This window comes from Pristiophorus japonicus, chromosome 18 (genome assembly GCF_044704955.1).
Source record: "Pristiophorus japonicus isolate sPriJap1 chromosome 18, sPriJap1.hap1, whole genome shotgun sequence".
Classification (NCBI taxonomy): Eukaryota; Metazoa; Chordata; class Chondrichthyes; family Pristiophoridae; genus Pristiophorus; species Pristiophorus japonicus.
The window spans coordinates 70,258,799-70,274,173 of NC_091994.1; the positions used below are offsets into that span (position 1 = coordinate 70,258,799).

General features: G+C 50.8%; 1 protein-coding gene across 1 annotated transcript in view; it reads left to right on the top strand.

Moving 5' to 3' along the window:
• The window catches only part of LOC139229054 (ephrin type-B receptor 2), a 585,159-nt gene that overhangs the window by 374,890 nt on the left and 194,894 nt on the right, over positions 1 to 15,375 (top strand). Inside the window, exon 4 of the mRNA XM_070860715.1 lies at positions 8,977 to 9,132. Within this exon, the coding sequence (XP_070716816.1) occupies positions 8,977 to 9,132 (156 nt within the window). The remainder of the gene's footprint in view (positions 1 to 8,976; positions 9,133 to 15,375) is intronic.

A 15,375-nucleotide genomic window follows, 5' to 3' on the forward strand; every position in this document is an offset into this window, starting at 1 on the left:
CACCCTGACTGTCCCAAACTGACCGTCCATCCCACACTGACCATCCCACACTGACCGTCCATCCCACACTGACCATCGCACACTGACCATCCGTCCCACACTGACCGTCCCACACTGACCGTCCATCCCACACTGACCGTCCCACACTGACCATCCCCCACAGCCTGTCCCTAACTGACCATCCCACACTGAACATCCCACTCTGACCATCCGTCCCACACTGACTGTCACTCACTGACCGTCCGTCCCACACTGAACGTCTGTCCCACAATAACCGTCCCTCACGCACCGTACCACACTGACCGTCCCACACTGACCGTCTGTCCCACAATAACCATCCCTCACGCACCGTACCACACTGACCGTCCCACACTGACCATCACTCACTGACCGTCCGTCCCACACTGAACGTCTGTCCCACAATAACCATCCCTCACGCACCGTACCACACTGACCGTCCCACACTGACCGTCCGTCCCACACTGACCATCCCACACTGACCATCCCACACTGACCATCCCACATTGACCCTCAGTCCCACGCTGACCTTCCGTCCTACACTGACTGTCCCACACTGACCGTCCCACACTGACCGTCTGTCCCACAGTGACTGTTCCATGCTGACCATCCCACACTGAGCATCCCACACTGAGCGTCTGTGCCACATTGACCGTATCTCACTGATCGTCCCACACTGACCGTCCGTCCCACACTGACTGTCCTACAATGACCGCCCACATTGATCGTCCATCCCTCACTGACCGCCCCACACTGACCATCCGTCCCACACGGACCATCCCACACTGACCATCCCACGCTGACCATCCATCCCACACTGACCATCCCACATTGACCGTCTGTCCAACACTGACCGTCCCTCATGTACCGTACCACATTGACCATCCCACACTGACTGTCTGTCCCACACTGACCGTCCATCCCACACTGACCGTCCGTCCCACACATACCGCCACTCTCTGGCCGTCTGTCCTACACTGACCATCATACACGGACCGTCCCACACTGACAGTCCATCCCACACTCTCCGTCCCACATGGACCGTCCCACACGGACCGTCCCACACTGACCATCCCACACTGACCGTCCGTCCCACACTGACCGTCCATCACTGACAGTCCGTCCCATACTGACCGTCCCACACGGACCGTCCCACAATGACCATCCCACATGGACCGTCCAACACTGACCGTCCCACACGGACCGTCCCACACTGACCATCCCACACTGACAGTCCCACACTGACCGTCTGCCCCAAACTGACCATCCCAGACTGACCGTTCCACACTGAACATCCCACATGGACTGTCCCACACTGACTGGCCCACACGGACCGTCCCACATTGACCATCCCACACGGACCGTCCAACACTGACCGTCCCATACGGACCATCCCACAGTGATCATCCCACACTGACAGTCCCACACTGACCGTCTGCCCCAAACTGACCATCCCACACTGACCGTTCCAGACTGACCATCCCACACGGACCGTCCCACACTGACCGTTCCACACGGACCGTCCGTCCCACACTGACCATCCCACACTGTCTGTCCGTCCCACACTGACCGTCCCACACTGACCGTCCGTCGAACACCGACCGTCCCACACTGACCATCCTGCATTGACCATCCTGCATTGACCATCCGTCCCACACGGACCGTCCCACACTAACCATCCCACACTGACCGTACCGCACGAACCGTCCATCCCAAACTGACCATCCCACACTGAACATCCGTCCCACACTGACCATCACTCAGTGACCGTCCGTCCCACTCTGACCGTCTGTCCCAAACTGACCGTCACTCACTGACCGTCCATCCCACACTGACCGTCTGTCCCACAATGACAGTCCTTCACACACCATACCACACTGAAAGTCCCACACTGACCATCACTCACTGACTGTCTGTCCCACACTGATCGTCCGTCCCACACGGACCGTCCCACATGGACCATCCCACTCTGACCATCCCACACTGACCGTCCGTCCCACACAGAAAGTCCCACACTGACCGTCCTACACTGACTGTCCTACACTGACTGCCGCACACTGTCCGTCTGTCCCACACTGACTGTCCCACACGGACCGTTCCACACTGACCGTCCGTCCCACACTGAGCGTTCCACACTGACCGTCCCACACTGACCGTCCCACACTGACCGTCCGTCCCTCACCACCCATCCCACACTGACCGTCCAACACTGACCATCCCACACTGACCGTCCGTCCCACACTGACCGTCCCACACTGACCATCCCACACGACAGTCCCACACTGACCATCCGTCCCACACTGACCGTCCATCCCACACTGACCATGCCACACTGACCATCCCACACTGACCATTCCACACTGACTGTCCATCCCACACTGACCATACCACACTGACCATCCCACACTGACCATCCCACACTGACCGTCCGTCCCACACTGACCGTCACACACTGACCGTCCGTCCCACACTGATCGTCCCACACTGACCGACCCACACTAACGGTCCCACACTGACCATCCGTCCCACACTGACCGTCCCACACTAACCGTCCATCCCACACTGTCCGTCCCACACTGACCGTCCGTCCCACACTGACCGTCCCACACTAACCGTCCATCCCACACTGACCGTCCCACACTGACCGTCCCACACAGATCCTCCGTCCCACACTGACCGTCCGTCCCACACTGACCGTCACACACTGACCGTCCGTCCCACACCACCCGTCCCACACTGACCGTCCATCCCACATTGATCGTCCCACATTGATCGTCCCACACTGACCGTCCCACACTGACCGCCCCACACTGACCATCCCACACTGACCGTCCGTCCCACAGTGAACGTCACACACTGACCGTCCGTCCCACACCACCCGTCCCACACTGACCATCCACCCCACATTAATCGTTCCACACTGACCGTCCCACACTGACCGCCCCACACTGACCGTCCCATACTGACCGTCCCTCACTGACCATCCCACACTGACCGTCCCACACTGACCGTCCCTCACTGACTGTCCCACATTGACCGTCGCACACTGACCATCCCACACAGACCGTCCATCCCACACTGACCATCCCGCACTGACCGTCCCACACTGATCGTCCGTCCCACACTGTCCGTCCCACACTGACCATCCCACACTGACCGTCCCTCACTGACCATCCCACATTGACCCTCCGTCCCACACTGACCATCCCACATTGACTGTCCCACACTGACCAACCCTCACTGACCATCCCACACTGACCCTCCGTCCCACACTGATCATCCCACACTGACCGTCTGTCCCCCACTGACTGTCCCACACTGACCGTCCCACACTGATCGTCCATCCCGCACTGACCATCCCACACTGACCATCCCACACTGACTGTCCCACACTGACCGTCCATCCCACACTTACCATCCCACACTGACCGTCCCACACTGACCGTCCGTCCCACTCTGACCGTCCCACACTGACCGTCCGTCCCACACTGACCGTTCCACACTGACTGTCCCATACTGACTGTCCCACATTGACCGTCAATCCCACTCTAACCGTCCCACACTGACCGTCCGTCCCACACTGACCGTCCAACACTGACCGTCCCACACTGACCATCCCACTCTGACCGTCCCACACTGACCGTCCATCCCACACTGACCATCCCACTCTGACCGTCCCACACTGACCGTCCGTCCCACACTGACCGTCCAACACTGACCGTCCCACACTGACCATCCCACTCTGACCATCCCACACTGACCGTCCAACACTGACTGTCCCACACAGATCATCCGTCCCACACTGACCGTCCGTCCCGCACTGACCGTCGCACACTGACCATCCCTCACTGACCATCCCACACTCCCGGTGTGACATCCACTCCAGAACTACTCCTGGTGTGACACCCACTCCAGGACTACTCCCATTTTGACACCACTCCAGAACTACTCCCGGTGTGACACTCATTCCAGAACTACTCCTGGTGTGACACCCACTCCAGAACTACTCTCGGTGTGACACTCATTCCAGAACTAGTCCCGGTGTGACACCTACTAGAAAACTAGTCCTGGTGTGAGACTCGCCCCAGGAGTGGTGTACCTGGAGCCAGTCCCAATCACACTGATAGTCAGCGGCGGGCAGCCTTGGGTTTGTATCTGGGCTCGGTTTGCACGGTGTAAATAGAACTTTACAACAAAGAGAAAGTTGTTTAAAAGCAAAATGCTAGGGTACAGAATTGATTCATCATTGTCTCTGCTCCAACAAACCTTATCGTGAAGTGCCAGCGACATGTCATCTCCTCCTGCACTGTTTCTCAGAAAGAATATCGTGGTTCCACCTCTTAAGCTGCATGTTACTTGAACAAGTTATTGTACAGCTTAAGCTCCACTGACTGGGCAGCGTAATTCCCCGGTGCAGTGCTGGTTTTGTTGCAAAAATGCTGACCGGTTCGCTTCCACCCGAGGACATGTTCCTCCTCTTTGTGACTGACCATCACTGCGTCCTCTTGGCCACAATGCTGAAATAAAAGCCCCCACAAAGCAAACTTTCCAACCTAACTTTGTCCATGTATGCATCCAATATTACATCAAAAAATCAACTCATCACCCTTATGCATTCCCTTAATGCCTGTCCTGTGTGTGCCTGTCTTACTAATGTCACGCCATGCTACCTCAGCGGCTACAGCATGGCTGGTGGAAGGCTACTGACTTTCAGCAGGAGACACTGCCGATGGCCTTGCAGAATGTTCTCAAGGAGCTGGTGGCTGGGAGTGTGAAATCGAATGATGGCATTTCTTCTTATTCTTCTTCTCCTTCTTGTTCTTCTCTTCCTTTTTCTTCTCCCTCTTCTTGGTCAACCACTGACTGGGCAGGCTGGATTTCTTGGTTGTGTGAAATGAGGAAGGCACAAGGGTGGAGTTGTGGTGAGGGGAGGGCGGGAGAGCAAGAGGTCATTGCTTACACCATGCGCAGTTTGTAAATCAGAAGATATTGTGGGACGAGGGAGCAGTGAGATAAGAGAAAGAGGATAATGTAGCAGGATACCAGCATCTTGTCTGAATTTAGCACACACATTTGTCGTAATTACTGATTTGAACTTTACTGGAGGTGCGAAACTAGACACCTGCACATTTAATACTTAAATGCTTATTAAACGCACTCTTCGTGGAGCAGTGTATGTGGTTACTCACACCCATTTCCACTGAAGGTGTGGAGTGCTCTGGCTGGCCCACTGCAGCAGGTTGCAGGATAGCTCCGGGACCGAGGGAGAGGGCGCACGGGTTCTCGGACTCGGCACTGGAGGTCCTGGTGGAGGAGATCCAGAGGGGTGGGATGTGCTGAACCTATGGGGGGAAGGAGCCCACCTCGCCTCCTGTCCCTCGCCCTCCTGTCCCTCGCTCCTGCAGCAGCTGGTGCTGCTCTGCCTGGCCTCGTGTCCTCCTCCCATTCCTCCTGCAGAGCAAGGGGGGCCCCAACAAGATGCCCATGACCAAGCTCCCTTTCTCCTGGTGACTCTGATAAGATGGAGTAGCACAGCACTCACTCTTTTTAGGTGAAGTCTTCAGAGAATTTGTGGAATAATTGCTGCTCGAGTGTTGGTGAAGTCTTGACAAAGTGCCCCAGAAAGTCTCTTGATGTGTTTCAGAGATCCTCTTCACAGCTCCAGTAGCAATGAACATGAAATGCTGAATGTACCTTTAAGTAGCACTTGAAATCCATATCAACACCTTGTTTACTCTCAAACAGCTAGTGGCTGTTAGGAGAGAGTATTAGAACAAGCGCTATCCGCCAAAATGCTGTGCAATCTCTTCAATGAGCACTAGCAGGCATTTTAAGTGGCAACCAGCTGTTTAACGACTCTCCAAGTGGCCATTCCTAGCACGCACTTCAATTCCTTTACCAAGATGGCATCTGTGATACAGAGCTTCACCTAGTGGACTACTGTGGTAATGCAACTGTTGCTGTAAATACAACAAAAGCATCAGGTGACAAGACCACTTGATGAGTTCCAGATTGAAACCATCTTGAGTGTGTGTGCTTTAGATGCCGTAAGAATATATTACAGCGTCTTGCGCTAAATGCGGGCTGGGCCAGCATTGAAGCTTAAGACCCCCATCTTGACCACCTCGGGGGCATTTTAGCGCCTAAAGTATTCAGTGACAATCACCCCCAAGGTATAGTACATACTAATTCCAGCTACACCATCAGAATTGTGTTCTCCAGGCACTGTCAAATGTTGAGAGGCAGAGTATACAGTATAGTGATCGGACCCACACAATGTATGAGGCAGAATGCCTGTTTGAAGGCATGAACACCACTAAAAGGTATTTCACTTTTCAGCTACAATTTGATGTAATGTGTGCTTATTAAGGACACATCTTCAAAGGATCTGTATTGAATCAAAAAAGGACTCCATTATAGCTCAGAGAAAACTTCTTGGGGTCTTCAGTCCTGTGCGAGACTCCCTCCTTGGGCAATCATTTCCCACACAACTTATCCTCGAGATTACACTTTGCAGAATTTGCTGAGAAAAGATGCAAAGCTTTCAGGATTTGTATGTTATTTTTAAGCAGGCTTTGCAGTTTGTATAGTGTGTCTGCTGATTGTGATGGTATCTTGCTGTGTCTTCACTATTATTTATATGTTTACCTGTGAATAAATCCGCAAGATCCTGCAAATCCCCTGGGTGGACCAACATCTGTGTCCTCGCCCAGGCTAACATCCCCAGCATTGAAGCACTAATCACACTCGATCAGCTTCGCTGGGCAGGCCACATTGTTCGCATACCAGACACGAGACTCCTTAAGCAATTGCTCTATGCGGAGCTCCTTCGTGGCAAACGAGCCAAAGGTGGGCAGCGGAAACGTTACAAGGACATTCTCAAAGTCTCCCTGGTGAAGTGTGACATCACCACTGACACCTGGGAGACCCTGGCCGAAAACCGCCCGAGGTGGAGAAAGTGTATCCGGGAGGGCGTTGAGCTCTTCGAATCTCAAAGCTGCGAGCGTGAAGAGGTCAGGCGCAGGCAGCGGAAGGAGTGTGCGGCAAATCAGTCCCACCCCCCACTTCCCCCGACGAATACCTGTCCCACCTGTGACAGGGTCTGTGGCTCTCGTGTTGGACTGTTCAGCCACCAAAGAACTCACTTTCGGAGTGGAAGCAAGTCTTCCTCGATTCCGAGGGACTGCCTATGATGATGATGATGATGATGATGATGAATAAATCTGTTCAGGTAGTTCATTCATCTGTGCATTGATGTGGCACGGTGCCATTTTACATTTGAGGTGAGGGGAGCATGTGGTGGGCACCCATGTGTTCTCCAATAGATGATTTACTACAGGTAGGGGTGCATTGTTAAACAAGCTCTCGCTAAGCTGTACACAGCAAAACTTAATGATGATTGATGGGGAACTTGCTAGTTATGGAAACTATGATCTAAGTTTGAACATGAGCTGAGTATTGGAGAAAAGCCTGCCCTATATATGTGTGATCAGCTGATCGCCTTCCTTGGCATGTGTGAGCAAGAGCTGTTATTAATGAATAGGGCTCGTGCTCCCCACTCTAAAGGTTATATTGCCAGATATGGCAGGGTTATGGAGATTAAAGTGAAGGCTATATTGTTTTGAGTGCAGTAAGTACACAGACCATTGAGTGCTCATAATGGGCCGTATATTGCGGCCTCTCTGGTTGTGTACGATGTGCACACATGCCCCATAAGATCCAGGTTTGGGGGCAAATGCTCAATTCTTGCCCAGCGGATGTCCTTCAAACTCTTTTGTCTCTACCTCGTGCAGTGTTGGGGCGTTACTGAGGTGGTGGCAGGTCGCATGCTGCGGGATGGAGTTGAGAACACTCGAGTCAAAGGCAGAGACTCGGTTGAGGAGATCTTCAACTGTAGCGCTGTAACTCTGAGCCAGCAGACACCTTTGAGTGACAACATTTGAAAAATCAAATCAGACCCACAGACAAAACATTTAAAGCTGACAGGCATAACTCAGATGGAATAAATTACTCCAATAAAGGTGCAATTATTTCATTTTCATTCGAATCGTAAGCTGAGCTTTTAGTTTTGAGCTGCCCTGTATTTGATTTCAAGCACAATCCTGTCAAACAAATTGCAGTTTTAAACATATGAGCTCTCAAATTGAATTGCAGGTGTTCTTCATTCCAAAGTGTGTGACACCTTTACTTTCGATTTAGATTCATTGTAAATCACTCAGATGTATTCAATCCCACCTTTGCCTGATTTACTGTCACACAGTCCCCTTTCCAGGGCCCAAGAAAGGTGCCACAATAACGCTGCAGCATGGCCTCGCCAAGGAGACGTGAAGGCAGTCCATCCTCCCTCCATTGCCCCTCCGTCCATTGTCCCTCCATCCTCCTTCCGTCCTCCCTCCATTCCCCTCCAATCCTCCTCCAGTCTCCCTCCACTTCCCCTCCACTTCCCCTCCACTCCCCTCTAATCCCCCTCCCACTGTACTCCCCCTCCACACCCCCTCCACTCCTACTCCACTCCTCCTCCACTCCCCCTCCACTCCCACTCCACTCCCCCTCCACATCCCCTCCACTCCTACTCTACTCCCCCTCCACTCCCCTTCACTCCCACTCCACTCCCCCTCCACTCCCATTCTACTTCCCCTCCACTCCCCTTCCACTCCCCCTCCAATCCCCCTCCACTCCCACTCCACTCGCACTCCACTCCCCCTCCACTCCCACGCTATTCCCCTTCCAATCTCCCTCCACTCCCACTCCAATTCCCCTCCACTCCCACTCCAATCCCCCTCCACTCCCACTCCACCCCCCTCCACTCCCACTCCACTCCCCCTCCAATCTCCCTCCACTTCCACTCCAATCCCCCTCCACTCCACTCCCACTCCACCCCCCTCCACTCCCACTCCACTCCCACTCTATTCCCACTCTCACACGCTCTCAGCTCTTACATTTCCCTTTATTTTACAGGTTGTCCATCGGGATCATTTAAGCCAATCCAAGGAGAGGATCCCTGTTTGAGCTGTCCAATCAACAGCAGGACCATTTCTGAAGGTGCCACAAACTGTGTTTGCCGGAATGGATACTATCGGACAGACTCTGACCCACATGACATGCCCTGCACCAGTAAGTTCACTTACATCTGTGTTCCCTCATGAGGTGCTGACACACGGAGACACAGACAGGGGGCAGACACAGACAGGGGGCAAACACGGAGACATAGACAGGGGGCAGACATGGAGACAAAGTTAGAGGGTAGCCATGGAGACATAGACATGGGGATACAGACATGGGGCAGACATGGAGACAGAGAGACACCATCACAGCTTAACTAGTAATTGATCTCATTGCTTTTTGTTGGAGCTTGCTGTGCGCTGTGCTCCCCGTTGCATTAGGTGACCAAGGCCTATCCTACAGAGAGAAAGGGGAGAGATTCACTCTAGCTGAAAATAAGATTATGCCAAAACTGATTAAAATGGTGTCCCAGAGACCCAAAGGCAGAAAAAAATGTCAGCAATCAAAATGTTTGGGAGAACCCGACCTATCAGAGAAAGTGTCCCAGTGTATTACTGCAACTGTGCACTTCAGTGTCATAATCCAACTGTTGGAATATTGGGTGCTTTTGCACCTTAGGTCATGACAGATTCAGGTCCCTGTGCACTCCCACTGCAATGACTTCTGTCAAAAATGGGGATGTCCCAAATGGCTTTACAGCCAATGAAGTATTTTTGGAGTGCAGTCACTGTTGTAATGTAGGAAACGCAGAAGCCAATTCGCACACAGCAAGCTCCCACAAACAGCATTGTGATAATGACCCAGATAATCTGTTTTTTCTAGTGGTTGATTTAGGGTTAAATATTGGCCAGGACACCGAGGATAACTCCCCTGCTCTTCTTCGAACTAGTGCCGTGGGATCTTTTACGTCCCCCTGAGAGTTTGCAACTGACACACAACTCAGAAATGTAGTCAATAGTGAGGAGGATAGTAACAAACTTCAGGAGGACATAGACAGACTGGTGATGTGGTCAGGCACATGGCAGATGGAATTTAATGCAGAGAAGTATGGTGGATAATTTTGGTAGGATAATGAATAATGAGGAGAGGCGATATTATGCTCTGTATACCCAAGTCCAGGTCATCAATATATATCAAAAAGAGCAGTGGTCCTAATACTGACCCCTGGGGGACACCACCATTACTCTCTGCTTCCTGTCCCTTAGACAATTTTGTATCTATGCTGCCGCTGTCCCTTTGAGCACCTCGAGTCTCGTCACTGAGAGCATGCAGAAAACAAGCGCAGACAGCAGAAGGAGCGTGCGGCAAACCAGACTCGCCACCCACCCTTTCCTTCAACCACTGTCTATCCCACCTGTGACAGAGACTGTAATTCCCGTATCGGACTGTATAGTCACCTGAGAACTCATTTTTAGAGTGGAAGCAAGTCTTCCTCGATTCTGAGGGACTGCCTATGATGATAATGAATCCTATAATTTTGCTGACAAGTTTATTGTGTTATACTTATCAAACACTTTCTTAAAGTCACTCGCATTAACCTCATCAGCCTTGTTCGTTACTTCATCAAAAAACTCAATCAAGTTAGTCAAACATGACTTGTCTTCAACCTTGTTGGCTGTCATTTATTAACCCTCATTCTTACAAGTGACAATTCATTTTGTCCTAGATTAATCTCTCTGAAATTGCAATTGGTCTGTAGTTGCCGGGTTTATCTGTCTTCCCTTTGTTGATCACGGGTGTAACATTTGCAGTTGTCCATTCCTCTGTAACCACTTCCATATCCAAGGAGGATTGGAAGATTGTGGCCAGAGTCTCCGCCTTTCCAAACTTGCTTCCCTCAGTAACCGAGGATGCATCCCATCCGGACCAGGTGACCTCTACTTTGAAGGTTACCAGCCTTTGAAGTATCAATTATACCAATATCTTTAACAATTTATATCCTATCCTTGCTCTGATATGAGCTGTTTTGGTATATAGTATTTGAATGAAGAACCAAGCTCTTTGGCTGGAATTGTGTTTGTGGAAGCAGGTTGGGGGCGGGGCAGGGGGAGCGTTGTGGACGGGGCGGGGGGCTCCGAGGCGGGTGAGAGACCTGGAAGGCCATGTCAGGCCTCAGTTTCTCGCAACCGCAGCCAGCCAGCTTGAGAGGCAGGCTGGCTGCAGATGGGTAGGCCTCAGTTGCGAGGGGTCGGTCCGGGGGGGGAGGGAATCGCATGAGGGAGGTCAGGATCGGCGGGCAGAGGGTCAGGATCAGCGGGAGGGGGTTTGGCAATTGGGAGGTAGGGGGAGGGAGATAGGATGTTTCCATCCGCCTGAGAGAGCAGGCGGGGCCTCGGTTTAAAGTCTCATTCGACAATGCAGCACTCCCTCAGCACTGCAGTGGGGTGTCAGCCTCGATGTTTGTGCTCAAGTCCCTGGAGGGAGCCTTGAACCCACAACCTTCTGACGTGGAAGCCACAGCTAACATTGATTGAAAGCTCGGGGATTAAAGGATTTTGTAATTCTCCTTTCTCCAGAAAACATTGACATCTTTTTCGTGAAATATTAATCTCCTGCAGGCTTCAGAGTGTAGGAGGTTGATGTATTCAGGTATTCCCTAGTGTAACCCCTTCATCCCCTTCACTTTTGCATGTGTTCTTCTGGCTGGAGCATGAACCTGTTTCTCCATCGAGTGCTGTGTTCAGGCCCCATTCCCCTTGTTACTCAGTTCCTAATCTCGCCTCTGCCACTCTGCAGGGTACCATTCAGAGCAAGAGAAGTTTTTTCCAATGGGCCAGGACTGAGTTTAAATGAAAGACATGTGGTAAAACTCAGTGGAAATGCTGATTTTCCTGCAGCAGTCTCAGGCTTTCAGTGGAAGCCACTCATAGAATCATAGAATAGAATCATAGCATAGAATCATATCTTAGAATAATATTATAGAATCATATTATAGAATCATATTATAGAATCATATAGAATCATATCGAATCATATCATGGAATCATATCTTAGAATAATATTATAGAATCATATTATAGAATCATATAGAATCATATTATAGAATCATATAGAATCATATAGAATCATATCATAGAATCATATCATAGAATCATATTATAGAATCATATAGAATCATATTGTAGAATCATATTGAATCATATTATAGAATCATATAGAATCATGAGTAGTACAGCACAGAAGGGGCCATTCGGCCCATCGATTCTATGCAGGCTCTTTCGAAGAGCAACCCAGTCAGTCCCACTCCCCCGCTCTTTCCCCATATCCCTGCAATTTTTTTCTCTTTCAAGTATTTATCCAGTTCCCTGTTGAAGGCTACGATGAATCTATATCCACCGCCCTATCAGACAGTGCATTCCAAATCCTAAACACTCATTGCGTAAAAAGCTTTTTCTTTATGTCGCCTTTGGTTCATTTGAAAATGATCTTAAATTTGTGCCCTCTGGTTATCAACCTTTCAGCCATTGGAATCAGTATCTGTTTATTTACTCTAGCTAAACCCTTCATGATTTTACACACCTCGATCAAATCTCCTCTTGCCCTTCTCTGTTCTAAGGAGAAAAAGCCCAGTTTCTCGAATTTGTTCAAGTAACTGTAATCCCTCATCCCTGGAACCATTGCCGTGGATCTCTTCTGTACCCCCTCAAGAGCCTTCACATCCTTCCTGGTTCCTTTTAATTTTTGTGGGGTGCGTGGTTCCTTTAAACGGCTGTGCGGTCCATTCAAACTACCGCACATGCGCAAGTTTTTATTTCTAATAGCTGGTGAGCCAGCTGCCCGGGAGTTGCGTAGCTCTGGGCGACCACACAGCTTAAAGGGAACATCGGTGCCCTGAATTGGACGCAGTACTCCAGCTGGGGCGGAAATTGAGCGTTTAAGGAGGGATATACTTGCACTGGAGGCAGTCCAGGGAAGGTTCACGAGGTTGATTCCTGAGATGAAGGGATTGTCTTATGAGGAAAAGTTGAGCAGGTTGGGCCTATACTCATTGGAGTTCAGAAGAATGAGAGGTGATTGTGTTAAAATGTATAAGATTCTGAGGGGGCTTGAGAAGGTAGATGCAGAGAGGATGTTTCCCCTCGTAGGGGAATGCAGAACTAGGGGGCATAGTTTCAGAATAAGGGGCCACCCAATTAACACGGAGATGAGGAGGAATTTCTTCTCTCAGAGGGTCGTGAATCTGTGGAATTCTCTCCCCCAGAGAACTATGGAGGCTGGGTCATTGAATATATTTAAAGTGGAGATTGACAGATGTTTGAATGATAAGGGAGTGAAGGGTTATGGGGAGCGGGCAGGGAAGAGGAACGGAGCCCAGGATCAGATCAGCCATGATCTTATTGAATGGTGGAGCAGGTTCGAGGGGCCAGATGGCCAACTCCTGCTCCTATTTCTTATGTTCTTATGTTGTTATAGCGGCTTAGCGTAGCTTGCTGGCTTTGAAGTTATGGCCGTTTTTTTTTAAAGGCATCTGCTTCACGTCCGCCCACTCTCGTCGCGGCCCGCACTGTTCAGCACCTTGATGAGGCTGATAGTGCAGGCGGTACATGTGTGCCCAGGCAGTATGCCCAGTAGGCAGACCGTGGTGTCTGTCCGCGTGCAACGCTGATTTGACGCATGACCTGCCGATCTCGATGTCGCCGCTCCATTCAACGCCCTCTCCTAAACACGCACAGGCTCAACCTGCGTTCAGCTGCATGAGCACGCACTCCACACCCCCCTCCACCCCCCCCCCCTCCCCCGCGCCACCGGTGCTCCTTGAAGGTATACATCCAGCTTGCAGTTAAGCTGATTATTATTTTTATACTGGCTCTTGCAGAGTTTGTCGGACTGGGTTGCTGTGCTCCTAAAGTTCTGAAAGTGTGCAGAGATTGCTGCTGGGTGTTCATCATCATAGGCAGTCCCTCGAAACGAGGATGACTTGCTTCCATGCCAAAAAGGAATGAGTTTTCAGGTGTTTCAATGAAGGACCTAATATTCCAGGTCCCGAACTACATCCTGAAGGGTGGAAGATGCCTTGTGTGGATTTTTTTTCACGTATGGTGACCGTTGCACACCAGCCACCACACGGGCTTGACAGAGTTAAGTCTTGGCCCAGTGGCAAGGATTAACCAAGACAACTGGAGACCAGCTCTGCTGCACGGACCAAGTGCGCACACATAGAAACATAGAAACATAGAAAATAGGTGCAGGAGTAGACCATTCGGCCCGTCGAGCCTGCACCACCATTCAATAAGTTCATGGCTGAACATGCAACGTCAGTACCCCATTCCTGCTTTCTTGCCATTCCCCTTGATCCCCCTAGTAGTAAGGACTATGGTAGATCTAACTCCTTCTTGAATATATTTAGTGAATTGGCCTCAACAACTTTCTGTGGTGGAGAATTCCACAGGTTCACCACACTCTGGGTGAAGAAGTTTCTCCTCATCTCGGTCCTAAATGGCTTACCCCTTATCCTTAGGCTGCGATCGCTGGTTCTGGACTTCCCCAACATTGGAAACATTCTTCCTGCATCTAACCTGTCGAAACCCATCAGAATTTTAAACGTTTCTATGAGATCCCTCTCATTCGTCTGAACTCCAGTGAATACAAGCCCAGTTGATCCAGTCTTTCTTGATATGTCAGTCCCGCCATCCCGGGAATCAGTCTGGTGAACCTTCGCTGCACTCCCTCAATAGCAAGAACGTCCTTCCTCAAGTTAGGAGACCAAAACTGTACACAGTACTCCAGGTGTGGCCTCACCAAGGCCCTGTACAACTGTAGTAACACCTCCCTGCCCCTATACTCAAATCCCCTTGCTATGAAGGCCAACATGCCATTTGCTTTTTTAATCGCCTGCTGTACCTGCATGCCAACCTTCAATGACTGATGTACCATGACACCCAGGTCTCATTGTACCTCCCCTTTTCCTAATCTGTCACAATTCAGATAATAGTCTGTCTCTCTGTTTTTACCATCAAAGTGGATAACCTCACATTTATCCACATTATACTTCATCTGCCATGCATTTGCCCATTCACCTAACCTATCCAAGTCACTCTGCAGCCTCATAGCATCCTCCTCGCAGCTCACACTGCCACCCAACTTAGTGTCATCCGCAAATTTGGAGATACTACATTTAATCCCCTCATCTAAATCAATAGCGCAGTGTGGGCTGGTCCGTTCTGACCCTGGGCCCACGGCTCTTCTGGGTGTTGGGAAGGTGTTGGTTGCTACTGGAAGGCCTCTGAGAACCCCACTTGCTCCCAGTCCTGGGGGCTCTAGTTGCTTTCTTCCTCACACTGTAGCATGACAGGGAGATGGAGCAGAGGCAACATAGAAGACAAGCTACTCTCAGAGGGAGGAGGAGGGGGAGGA